At 44.4% G+C, this 12,857-nt stretch overlaps 1 protein-coding gene across 8 annotated transcripts in view; it reads right to left on the bottom strand.

Moving 5' to 3' along the window:
* The window catches only part of LOC131126386 (zinc finger protein 521), a 120,093-nt gene that overhangs the window by 55,467 nt on the left and 51,769 nt on the right, over nt 1–12,857 (bottom strand). For 5 of the 8 annotated variants that reach the window (XM_058068853.1, XM_058068852.1, XM_058068847.1 and 2 more), the window contains exons 4-6: nt 8,889–12,397; nt 8,728–8,812; nt 8,470–8,502 (exon numbers count right to left, since the gene is read on the bottom strand). In XM_058068853.1, coding sequence (XP_057924836.1) covers nt 8,470–8,502; nt 8,728–8,812; nt 8,889–12,041 — 3,271 coding nt within the window. In that variant the 5' untranslated portion in view covers nt 12,042–12,397. The remainder of the gene's footprint in view (nt 1–8,469; nt 8,503–8,727; nt 8,813–8,888; nt 12,398–12,857) is intronic. The other 3 variants (XM_058068848.1, XM_058068850.1, XM_058068849.1) reach the window with 3 other exon arrangements.

Below are 12,857 nucleotides of genomic sequence, written 5' to 3' on the forward strand. Positions count from 1 at the left end.
GGTGACTGTGGTAACGAATGTAGAGGCGTTATTAATCACCAATTAATAAAAGCAGGCAGATATCACACTTGCTGTGTCGCACGCACGGCTTCCTTTGCTTCCGCTCAGTGGTCCAACACCATTCTCCTTATTTATTTTATTTCTAACATTGACTCCACGCTACACTTGAGGCATGTATTTTATTCCGACATTCACTGGACCCATAATGAAATGAGTAGGGAAAAACAAAAACTTAAACCATCATCAGGCCTAACAAACTCATCTGTAGCATTAATACACCTTTCTAATGAAATTTAAATTAAATTCAAGAGAGACTGAGTTCAATTTAAATTATTTTTAAACTCATCCAGCACCCTATAGCTTTTCCATTAATGCAGTAAACCATTCATTTTCTACCGCTTATCCTCACGAGGGTTGTGGGAGGTGCTGGAACCTATCCCAGCTGAGATAAGCATGAGGAGAGAGCCGGGGTACACCCTGGACATTCCAAAAACATGCTAGGTTAATTGGCGACTCCAAATTGTCCATAGGTATGAATGTGAGTGTGAATGGTTGTTTGTGTACATATATGTGCCCTGTGATTGGCTGACGACCAGTCCAGGGTATACCCCGCCTCTCCCGCAAAGACAGCTGGGATAGGCTCCAGCACCCCCGTGACCCTCGTGAGGATAAGCGGCATAGAAAATGGGTGTATGCGTTATAACCACAATTATGCTCCAAGATAACTTGATCTTCTGCGAGTAGTCACACCTACATAGTCAATATTTTAATTTTTTTCAATTAGGTTTTGCAGTCATCTGTTTTGGTTCTAACATGCAAACTATTCAGTAAGATAGCTATTTGTTGCAAAATAAAACGTAATATTGAAAGCACTTTAAATGTCCACCGTTGAAATGCTTCTTAATCCAACTATAAAAATTGGAGCATTTTCAAGTATTTGAAGCATAATGGAGTAGTGATCACAGTGAAGGCTGTGAAAATCAAAATACGTTGGCCAGCCTGCACAGGGACCAAATTAGTGTTGTCTAAGAATCATCAGCACGCAATGTTTCAGGAGGCTGGAGGTTGGTTAATACAGTCAAAGTGAGCTCCAGCTAATAAAACCCAAGCAAAAGGAGCCAGAGCTGAGGTCCTCTCCCCTTTCCAGCTCCGTATCAGCCCACAGTGCCTGCTTCACACTGAGCGGCCAGCTGTACAGCAAATATGCCTTTCCCTCTCCACCCCTCCGGTGCACCCACCCTCTGCCTGAGCTGACCGGGCCACAGGCTCCTCTCCGTGAGGGAAGAAAGCTCCTCCCTGCTTTGGCTTGGAGCTCATTGCTGTCACCAACCCAACACTCCCAAGGTGACACCCTCTCCCACCCCACCCTCCCGCCAGAAAAACTTTGGGTTTGTTTTGTTGTCCTTCAGGACATTTGGAACGGACAAGAGAAATTAAAAGAAAAGCTTTTTTCACCTTTTAAGAGGGCGACACTCGCTTAAATCCGCAGAGGGGTGTTTGAAACAGTACAACAAATGGAGCACAAGTGCCCCATCCCTGTGTGTCTCCAAATGTCATAGTTTGCAGTGGGGTCAAAGTGAAGCAGTGGGGCTTCATGGTGGCATGCTGGTAAAACCCAAGCAGGCTTTTGTGTCATTGATAGACCTCCAAACGTCCTCTTAAATCACCACAACAAAGTGTACTTGAACCTCCTCTGAAAAGGCATACAATTTAGAGTTCAACACAAATTTTCAGAATGATTATGCACTAAAAACAGTCATTATGACTTCAGACTTAGACATTATAGTTAGTTAATTGACATTACTAAATTACATTTTACATTACATTGTTTGCTGGGCCTTTGTGAACCCGAAACATAGCCCAGCTGACCAGAAACCATCGTTATAAACCAGCCACACAATCAACAATAATCATAATTCAGAGAAACCTAGCCCTCTACACAGCCAATGTTATATGTTAGTAAGGTGCATTCATGTAAATCTCATCAATTAGCGCTATGCTAATTTGACCTTGTCTCATACCTTTTGCACGTCCGAGGAGTCTGAGGAACAATATTGAAGATGTGCTGTGGTGGTATGTAAGTGCCGCGTTACAGTGGATAAGTGTTTAGTCTGAAGTGCTTCCACAAAAATGTCGTTCTCCTTCTGCTTTCAGTGCCTTGTCGTTTTCTCTCGCCTCTTCAATCTTCCCGCTCCTTGAACCAAACATCTGTTTCCGCCATCTTACTCTGTGTGGGTGATTTAAGCGGTGATGTAAGTTATTCCTTAAGGCAGAAAAAATATATATTTTTTGAAATTATGGTACTCGAATTAGTTGACAAATCGTTTTAACCCCATACAATAATCTAATAAATTTAAATGCAAATACCTTAATGTGAGGGCTTTTCTCAACAATTTCTAGGTACGATTAAACTGATTACTTCTATGAGTTTGTAAATATAGTTAGTTTTTTTTAAACATCATTAGAGCCCTGTACATATGAAATAGCACCCCTATAGTCACTTTTACACTCATATTATTATTACACCACAGGCTACAAGCTATCGAGCTAACTAGTTAGTATCTCTAATGTAGTTACTTAAAGTGCTTCAGATGAAGTGGAGAAGAAGGCCAAAGTAAGAAGCCCAAAACTTACCACTTTCACATGGAATGGAAGTGCTAAGGTCATCCATCTGTTAATCAATTATTTACAAATTAATTTATTTTTGAAAAACCACAAAAGAGTGCGGGAGCGATATTGGAACCGCACTGCAGTGAGGGACGTCTGTAATTAGATACTACAAGTCACAATTAATTAATTAGTATTTGTGTGAGGCTGCACAGCAGTCGAGTGGTTAGCATGCATACCTCACAGCTAGGAGACCTGAGTTCAATCCCACTCTCGGTCATCTCTATGTGGAGTTTGCATGTTCTCCCTGTGCATGCGTGGGTTTTCTTTGGGTACTCCGGTTTCCTCCCACATTCCAAAAACATGCTAGGTTAATTGGCGACTCCAAATTGTCCATAGGTATGAATGTGAGTGTGAATGGTTGTTTGTCTATATGTGCCCTGTGATTGGCTGGCGACCAGTCCATGGTGTACCCCGCCTCTCGCCCGAAGACAGCTGGGATAGGCTCCAGCACTACTGCGACCCTCGTGAGGATAAGCGGTAGGAATAGTATTCGTGTGAAATCTGCTGTGGGCCACAAACAGACCCCAGGACGGACTTTGGACACCTCTGATGCTCACAAAGGTGAAGTCTCACAGGATATTTTGCTGTCACAAGTGATAATGATGGTTTAAAGTTTTCAAGCATATTTTTCCATTCATGTCCAAAATTGTAAGACCTTTGGGAATTCAACCTTGGCGTATCGACTGTGTGATTGACTTCAATAACCACATTGACATCAATGTACGACTATATTTTTCCCTCGAAAAACGAAAAAAATATTTGGGGTTGAGTTATACATCAGGTGGCGCTAAAGAGAGTCAGTCACTCATATACACGAATGGTGATATGCAGGCTCGCTGGAAAAAGGCTATAGAAGAACAGGTATGATGTCATTGTAAGCCAATGATGACCACTGAAGTTGACTGTGATGTTATTTCACCAAAAAGATTCTCCAGTTTTTGACTTTGTCTTAATTTTTTCCCCCAAAATCTTTCATTCAGGGTGAGGTCAACTCTGTGTATTTTCTCCTGGACATACGCTAATGTATCCAACGTGAACTATAAATAAATATAAAAGATTATATAGCGCCTGCAGCAGCTGAAAGCTGTGTAAATGTGTGTGTCTCTGGAGAAAAATTGGACACCCTCGATTCTGCGAGTGTGCCATGCCAAAAAAACTCTAAACTAAAGAGTGGCCAGCTGTCTTCTGGCCTGCTATTAAATTGCTCCTTGGATGGTGGCGATATCATTTTTTCTTCCTCCAAAGGAGTATCCCACCAGGTCCCCAAGCAGAGCGGCCAGCTGTACGGGAAATGTGCGCTGATCCATCTGGGCCCAGGCGGGCTGCGACCTCCATCTTAAGATGCCGCCGTGCACCGCCAATTCTTTGCCCTTTTTGCTGTTTTTATACCGCTTTTGTCAAGTAGCTGGTCACTTCATAAGTCAGTCAACATCCGAGTGTAATATCAATGCATCAAAATGCGATGTCAGGGTTTAAGGAGATGATTGTATTACCGAGACAGCTCATATGCACAAGCTCGGGTTCTGTTGTTCCATACACTTGGCGCTATGGTTATGTGAGGGTCACATGACTATATATAGAGTTATCAGTGTGAAGTGACACCACAGAGGAGCGGGCCACGGATGAAAACAACACCCCTATGAATCCAGCGTCTGCTCCATTACCTACGCTAATAACGCTGACAGCTGAGCGGAGATGACCCCAGCCCCCCATTTTCCCCTCTCCCGTGCAGATGGCCATTAAAGAGAGAAAGTGTCCTTTTTTTCCACCAGAGAAGGTATTTAGAGCTTTTCCAAATTAGTTTTTTTAAATTATTTTTTCCCCCGCGTTTTTGGCCCAGATTGCTTTTGCAGTGATTACAGACTGGATTGGATTCAACACAAGTCTACGTTTTAAGCGATGGAGTCAGTTACATTTGTGCTGCACCGATGCAGCAATGCTTTTGTTGACTATTAGGTTCACCCGCACAATCAAATGAGACCCAATGAAAAAGTTGCATGGTTGCATACAACCATAACATGTCTCCAACTGTTTAATGCTACCATATGCAGTATGGATGACACGGTTAGACAAGTATTCATTGAACATTAGATTTACTATGGTGGTTGGAGTTTGCAGTAGTTTTTCACTGCACAGAAGCAAATACAGAAAATGCAGTATTACTTTTTATGCAGTATATACTCCACATTCTCCACTTTACAGTGGCTGCCCTCATTCTCCTGTTGACTAAAACTTGCTTCTTGCCCTGACAGCCTTATGCCAACAATTACACACGGGTCCTTGGTCTGTTCCCAGACTGTGATTTAAGTCAAGTAACAGCACATGGAATCCATGACATCTCTAGCATTCATTAGCACTCAATGATTTTTATACCTCATGATGGCCGCGATAGTCAATCAGTTGGGACCAAATGAGTAGCCAAATCGGTGGGCGTGTCTGCTCTCGCTGAGCTTTTTATCATGTTTTCAGTTCCATAGTGATGGCTGTACCTTGCCTCAGAACTGAAGTCAGCTGGGATAGGCTCCAGCATAACCCCACCACCCTACTGAGGAAAAGTGGCATAGAAAATGGATGGATGCATTGTAATGGCTTTTCTTTTCTTTGGCGCACCACTGATTTGGAGACATAATGAAGTCCAAAAAATTGTCACAAGACCTGGTGTCAACGTGACGTGATTTCCCATTTGGAAAATGAGTCTTGTGAGAACAAGGCAGCACAAAGCCAATCAGACTGTGAACTATGGCATCCCGACTATGTATAATAATACCGTAATATGGAAGTGGCATATTACGTGCTTTAGGCACACCTTGAAATCCAATGTACGTCGGTGTTCCCAGCATCAGCAAAAGACATATGGCTGTTTTGTTCCATCCGAGTTGAACAGCTGCCGCCATGTTTATGGTCAAGCAGAAGGTGTAGTAATTCTACATTTCATCAAAGTTACTTACTTTGTCAGATCAAATCACATAGACGTTCGGAGTTGTCTGGATCTTTAATCACTGAACCGTTCTATTTACGCTTTTTACATTTGGCTGAGCACCAACCTCACAACCACCAAAGTTAGGTACTAATGCTCTAAGTTAGTAGCAAAAATTAAAGCATCGGTGACAAAGAATTAGAAGATAAAGCGTTAAATGGGTGTTAACAATGATGACAATGATCATTAACAATGATACAGTAGTGACCCATTCTGTTTCATAACACCTTATACATAGATGAGATCTGTGTTAATTATTTAGGGCCATGGTCACTACATTTAGCGAGTAGGGGTACGCATTAACAGTGAAAGACAGGACGTGTTGCTTACGTCATGCATTTATTCTGCAATTAAGCACAAGCCGTCAACAAAGGTGAAGTACCGGCCGCGCAGGTGAGAAGGATACCATGCAGTGCAGGTCTGAAAGCTGTAAAAAACATTGACAATGCAATCTAACCCTTGACCGGCAAGAAAGCCAAGATGTTAAGACAAAAACAGTGAACTGGAATTGTTCAACTACAAGCTGACACTCCTATTGAAAAGGGAGCATTTCAAGAAATGCTGAAAATGTTTCACAGAAAGTACAAATTGCTTGCGAGAAAATAGTCTGCAAGATTACAAAGTGAAAGATTACATATTAAAAGAAATATTGCACTATTAAGATATACTCTATTATTTATTATTATAATGACTCCGGTTTCCTCCCACATTCCAAAAACATGCTAGGTTAATTGGCGACTCCAAATTGTCCATAGGTATGAATGTGAGTGTGAATGGTTGTTTGTCTATTTGTGCCCTGTGATTGGCTGGCGACCAGTCCAGGGTGTACCCCGTCTCTCGCCCAAAGACAACTGGGATAGGCTCCAGCACCCCACGCAACCCTCGTGAGGAAAAGCGGTAGAAAATGAATGAATGAATGAATTATTATAATTATCAAGTGTGTTTTGGTCTCAAAACATGTTCACAATAATATAATTGAATGTGAATTTGTGGGACAATAAACATTTAAAAACACACCTGTATTGTTTGTGACTTGGTTAAATATAAAGTTTGTTCATCCAGTCATATTTTCTCATTGGACTTCAAAATAATGTTAATGTTGTCTCCTTCTTGTGGACCCAATCTTGTGCATTGTCTTGTCTCATGAGTTGGATGTCTCATGCCACCCCCACTCATAAGTTAAGTTAATATGTTAAGTTATTGTTACTGTATTCTTCCACCAGGGCATGAGGCACACACTGCATTGTTGTGCTGCATATGGTACGTACGCCAGGGCATGTTGTAACTGGTACTCGAGTGAGTCTCGTGTTTACCATTCAAAATTAAGTTTTTAATTAGAGTATAAAAGCGCATTTGTAACCATGAAACACTGTAAGACAGAATGTTGTAAACAGAGCCTGTATGTATTATGTACAGAATATCAAACACAAATTGTTGATTCCTGAATATGTCTCATTCTGACTGATGCATTCAACGTGGCTTGGTTTTCGCATTATTATTTGTTTTTAATGAATTAGTGTAATTGTACAACACAGCACAATATAACAACAATAATAAAAGAAATTCATAACTATATTGTAATAACTATATTAAATTAATATCAAAAGTGAGTATTTTTTCCTATCATGCTTAAATTGGATCTCTTAATTGGAGTGCTGTCTTTATTATTAGATTTTTCTGTCCGTCACTTCAGGACAAAGTGTCATCACATGCAAAGTTTTCTCCACATTTGACGAATCGCCAAGTTAACACATCCAGCAGACACACTTGTGAGGCGTCTGATAGGACGCACGATGATGCCGAATACAAAGTGATGGCATATCAGAGGAGTACGACATCAGACAATAACCCAATCACCTATCCTCCTGTTATCTTAAGCTGCTCGAATTCCACTATTATCGGAGAGCTGTGTGCTTGTGCGACTGAAAGACATAAAGTAACCAGTAGGGGGGTTTGTTTTCTACCCTCCCAGTGTGCTCCTTGCCTGCTTTTGCAAAAGAAAGGACTAATGCTGGCATGGTACTGTATTAGGCACCCCCAGTAGAATAGTGGGTGAGCAGATTGCAAAGATGAATACAAAACACACACCTACACCCTGGGCTCGTCTCTCCTCTTTTGCAAATACACTGCAGCATCAAAATCACAAATCACATGCTTCTGATTGTTTATGCACAAACAGTGGGACCCTGATAGAATTGCCTAGCGGTCCTGATAGAATTGCCCACCGTGTTTAAATTCACCTGCGCCTAGAAGCGTGTCCCAAACAGAGAGGCGGTTTGGTTCCAGATCAATGAGTCTCTCTCCCACTGAAGACAACAGATAATGCAGTGTAATGAAAGAGCCGCCAAACGAGCTGAATAAATGAATGAATAAAGGAACGTGAGACCGGAATTCTGATGCCTACTTACTGCAGGCCAGGGGGGAAAAAATGTTTTCCAATTGTGTCTCTTCTTTACAAATGATTCTGCCCGCATACAGATGACGAACAAAGGCAGCCAAATTATTTTTGTGGGGAAAATGTGGATGTTACACTGACAGAGAATCTGCAGTTTTGTATTTTGCAGCTGCATTATGTGACAACACCTTAAAATCATTAGTGATGTGATCATATGACGTGAGGATGCACCATAAACAAACAAAAAAATGTGGAGATTCAGATTTTATCCCACTTAAGAATAAATGCCAGTGAAATATTTCAGTAATCTCCACAAACGTGCAGCACAACATATGCCATCAATCACATGCATTGGGAAATTAAGATGATGCTAATGGATGCACAACAACACTGTGGGGATGCAGTTAAAATATTAAAGTAATTCCACCTAGTTGGTGATGTGATCCAGATACTTGTGAGCCTAAATGAGACAGGGTCAACAAATCTCCATTACCATGTGATCCATCTTTTTTTTCACTCATTTGAGCTTTTTAAAATTGATGGTATTAATCATCAAACTTGTTCCCGATTGTGTTAAAAAAAAAACTCCCATTAAATGTTTTATATCAAAGTACCTTTGAATGTTACCCAATGAAGGTATTTCATTTTTATACAAGCACACATATAAATAGGAGTTATGTCCTACCCAGCATATGGTTGGCCACATGAACTTGGATGTCCCATTCACTGTAGAAGACCATTTGACATTTGATACACTGGTAGGTCTTCTTCTGTTTCAAAAAAAAGAAAGAAAACTAAATTACTCAACTGAGAAGAACAGAAATCACAGGTCTATGCATATTTTACCTCTTCAGTTTGGGATGGACTTGATCTAGGCATGGGGGACATCTGTGGGGTCTTGATCTGTCCGCTGTTACTGTCCCCTCCTTGGTCGCGGTGCACTGTCTGGACGTGGTTGTGCAACTCCGCCTCGGACTCGAATTTCACATTGCAACTCGAACATCGTGTCTTTGCGGCTGATGTTGAGGATGTCGAGGAGGACGATGACGAAGAGGAGACCACTTTGCCTTTCCCCTCCCCAGGGCTAATGCATTCTCCTTGGATCCATTGAGCAGTGTTGGGCGCTGGAGTGGTGGCACCGCCCTGCTGCTGCTGTCTTCCTCCGTTCATTGTTGGGCTGGAGCTCTTGGAACTAGCGTTAGCTACACAAGATGCACAAAGTCCATATGGCAGGCCGTTGATATCTAGTTTCACCAGGTCCTGCTTGGAGCGGAAATCTTTCAAGCAAGAGGCACACTTGAAAGGTTTTTGGAGATGGTGTTGTTGCTGGTTCTGACAGATGGTGTTGGTGCGGCCCACAGGTTGGTTGGAGGTCATGGTTCCCGTTTTTTGCATGTGAAAGGTACCGTGGATCTTGAGCTCCAACGTGGAGGTCACTGTCTGCATGCACACCACGCACCGGAAGCCTGTCAGGGAGTTTCTCAGGTCAGGGTGCATCTGACAGTGCTCCAGGAAGTCCTCCTCACTCTGTAGCGGCATCTTGCAAATGCGGCAGCTGCCGGTATCGAGACTTTTGCTATGAGTGACCTTGTGTTCGGTCAGTGTGAGCAAAGACGGGAAACGTTCCCCACAGATGGGGCACATGTAATGCTTGACCGGCCCAAGGTGGGTCTGCATATGCTCCCTTAGACCGGCCTCAGAGAAGAAGGTGCGAGAACATACATTGCACTTGTGGTTTCCTTTGATCATTTCGGCTTTCCTTTTCATCATGGCACTCTCACCAGGGCGGATGTTGTGGTCCCTCAGCTGGTGGTTTGTGAGGAGAGACTCCATCGTGTAAGAGGCTCCACAAATGTCACATCCATACATGGGCTCTGCAGTGTCCACCTCCTCCTCACTTCCGTCATGGCTATTCTGAGACTCCACGACAGATCCAACTGTGGTCCCTGTGCCATGGCTGTTGGTAAGGAGACCGTGCAACTCCGCCTCATCTTTCGGCTGGCCGTCTGCACTGCTCACGGTGGATCCGTTAGCACCGCAGTTCTGTGCCTTTCCCTCAAACACGCAGTGTTTCTCCCTCAGATGTTTCTCCAAAAGCACAATAGCGTGGAAGGCCTTGCTGCAGAAGCGACAGTTGTACTTCTTGCTATGGGTGGTGATGTGACACTGCAGCTCCACCTCCGTCCCAAAGGACTCCCCGCAAAAGATGCAACGATGGGCCCGACCTTGGTTCTCCAGGTGGCTGTGTTTGACATGTAATTGCAGATCCGTCTCATGCCTGAAGTCCCAATTGCAGGAGGTGCAGCGGTACACTTTCTTCTCGTTGCTGTGCTTCACAGCCAAGTGGAGCTGGGTGGACACCTTTGAGTCAAACACCTCCTGACAGAGAGTGCAGCGAAAGAACACAAAGGTGTGCATGTCCAGCAAGTGCTTCTGCAGGTCATCCACAGACGTGAACTGCTTGTCACAGCTCTCACAGATGTAATACGTAGAGGTGATGGTGAAGTGAATGGTGACATGCTTCAGCAGGGACTCCTGGTTTGGGAACTCTTTGTTGCACTGCGGGCAGGTGAGTTGTGGCTGCAGTCCATCCAGGTGAGTCTTCAGGTGAGTCTGGAAAAGATCTAAGCTGGTGTACTTGGCCCCGCACTGATTACATATGAACTCACTGGAGGAGCGTGTGGCCGAGTTGCCTTGCTTTAGCATGGACGCTTGTTCCACCGATATTGGTGATGAGGGGCTGAGAGCGTGCAACGTCTTCTTCCCATTGTTGATGTAGTTGAGCGCCAGCGGAATGTTCTTGTGATTCTCCTTGATGTGCTTGTTGAGCTTCAGAACACTGTTGAATATTGGTGAATTGGTGCAGTAGGAGCAGGAGTACACCTCTACGATAGGCTCCTTGGGAGTGACAGCCAGAGGGGAGTCGAAACGCAGGCTGCCGCTGTCGCAGTGAGTCTGACGAACATGCTCTTCCAAGGTCGCCTCTGTCAAGAAACCCATGAAGCACTGCGGGCAAAAGAAGGCGTTGCTCTCCTTGGCCACAGGGCTCGGGAAGCCGTGGGAACAGCGAATATGTTCCTGCAGGGCATTGAGATCACTCAAGATCTCCGGACAGAAGTTGCACTGAAGGAGTGCGTCGGGCAAGCTCGCTAACAGGGCTGCATGGCCTTCAGCATTGTGGACCTGCTTTAGATGTTCATTTAGATTTAATAATGAGGGCAGGACCTCCAAGCAAAATTGGCACGTGTGAGCCTGCTCTGGCTTGTCCAGATGCATGGTCCGTAGGTGGATTTGAAGCACAGCCAAACTGGAGAATACTTGCTTGTTGCAGTAAATGCAACTATAGGAAACTTTAGGCTGTTTGGCAGCGCGACCTCCTATGTCTGATACGTTCTGGGCAGCCCTCTTCCTCCTGCCTCTCGTCTTGGGGACAGGCGGCGCTGTTTCCACCATTGTGGAGCTGTCGACAGAGAGGTTAGAGTCAGGAGTGGTGCTTGAGACAGAGGTATAGCCCACGGTCAGTAAAGAAGGGCTGTTACTATGGTTACTGGACTCGGGGAGCTGGTGGATGTCCATGTGAGCATAGAGGTCTTCGACAGACAAAAAGTGCTCAGAGCAGATCGCACACGAGTGGCTCTTGCGGTCCCGGCTGTGGGCCTGGTCGATGTGGGTCAGCAGGGCTCCGTCATCGCTGAAGGGCTCGTGGCAGTAGATGCACTGAAGTGTAGCACCCAGGCCCCCATCTTCTGATGGGGAGCACTCAGGGTGGCACTCGGCAATGTGCCTCTGGAGATCTTCTGGGACATCGAAGCCTTCCTCACAACGGCTGCATTTACGGGTTTCTTTCAGCTTCCATTCATCGACTCTACAGAGGCCTGAGCTGCCACCCTCTTTGCCCCTTTCGTGCACTTGCATGTGGCCGTGCAGCGAGCTAGACGAGAGGAAGCCTCGGCGGCACACGGGGCACTTGTGGGGTTTGTTGGAGGCGTGGGTTTTCATGTGGATTTTGAGGTGATCACTACGGGAGAAAGCCGAATCACATTCACCACAGTGGTACTTCTTATCGCCCGTGTGCAGCTTGACGTGTCGGTCGCGACTGCGCTTGTGCTTGAACAAACGGCTGCAAAAGGTGCAGCTGAACGGGAGTTTGTCGCCGTGGCTTTGCTCGTGACGTTTGAGGAAGCTCAGGCGGCTGAAAGTCTTGTCACAGAACTGACACGGGTAGGGCAGGCCAGGGCCACCTTCGTCCTCACCGAAATCATAGTCCTCACAATGTCCCGGAGACGTCTGATCCTTGCTGGAGGGAGATGATGCTGGCCAAGAACACGATGGGTCATCTTCGATGTCTGCACCATCTGTAGAAAAAAGAAGGAAAACAAACAGAAAAAAAGGTTTATGAAGGATCTGTCTGGTGAAAAAGAAGAGGCAAAAACAAAACGGACATATTAGCAATCCATTTGCGGTCAGTCCGTTAATTATGAGTTAGTGACATATGAATTTGAAATTTCTTGCATTTTAAATAACATTGAAAATGCAGCTCAGTGTGTGTTATCTTAAAAGTTACATTAAAACACACAATCTAAAGTACAATGAGATGAGATAATAAGGAGAAATACTTTGACTACAATTAACCTTGTATGTGGCCATGTAATGGCTTAGCCCACTGTGAGTCATAACACAATCTCTCTGACATTTAAAGCCAAAGCAAGACAGTGGGTGTACTTGAGGATGTAAGCCTGGCATGAGGTAAATTAGAACATTTCTATTATTTCTGAACAGCTTTCTTATTTGGGGCGTGGGGTGGGGGGAGGGAGT

The sequence above is a fragment of the Doryrhamphus excisus genome, chromosome 3, assembly GCF_030265055.1.
Source record: "Doryrhamphus excisus isolate RoL2022-K1 chromosome 3, RoL_Dexc_1.0, whole genome shotgun sequence".
NCBI lineage: Eukaryota > Metazoa > Chordata > Actinopteri > Syngnathiformes > Syngnathidae > Doryrhamphus > Doryrhamphus excisus.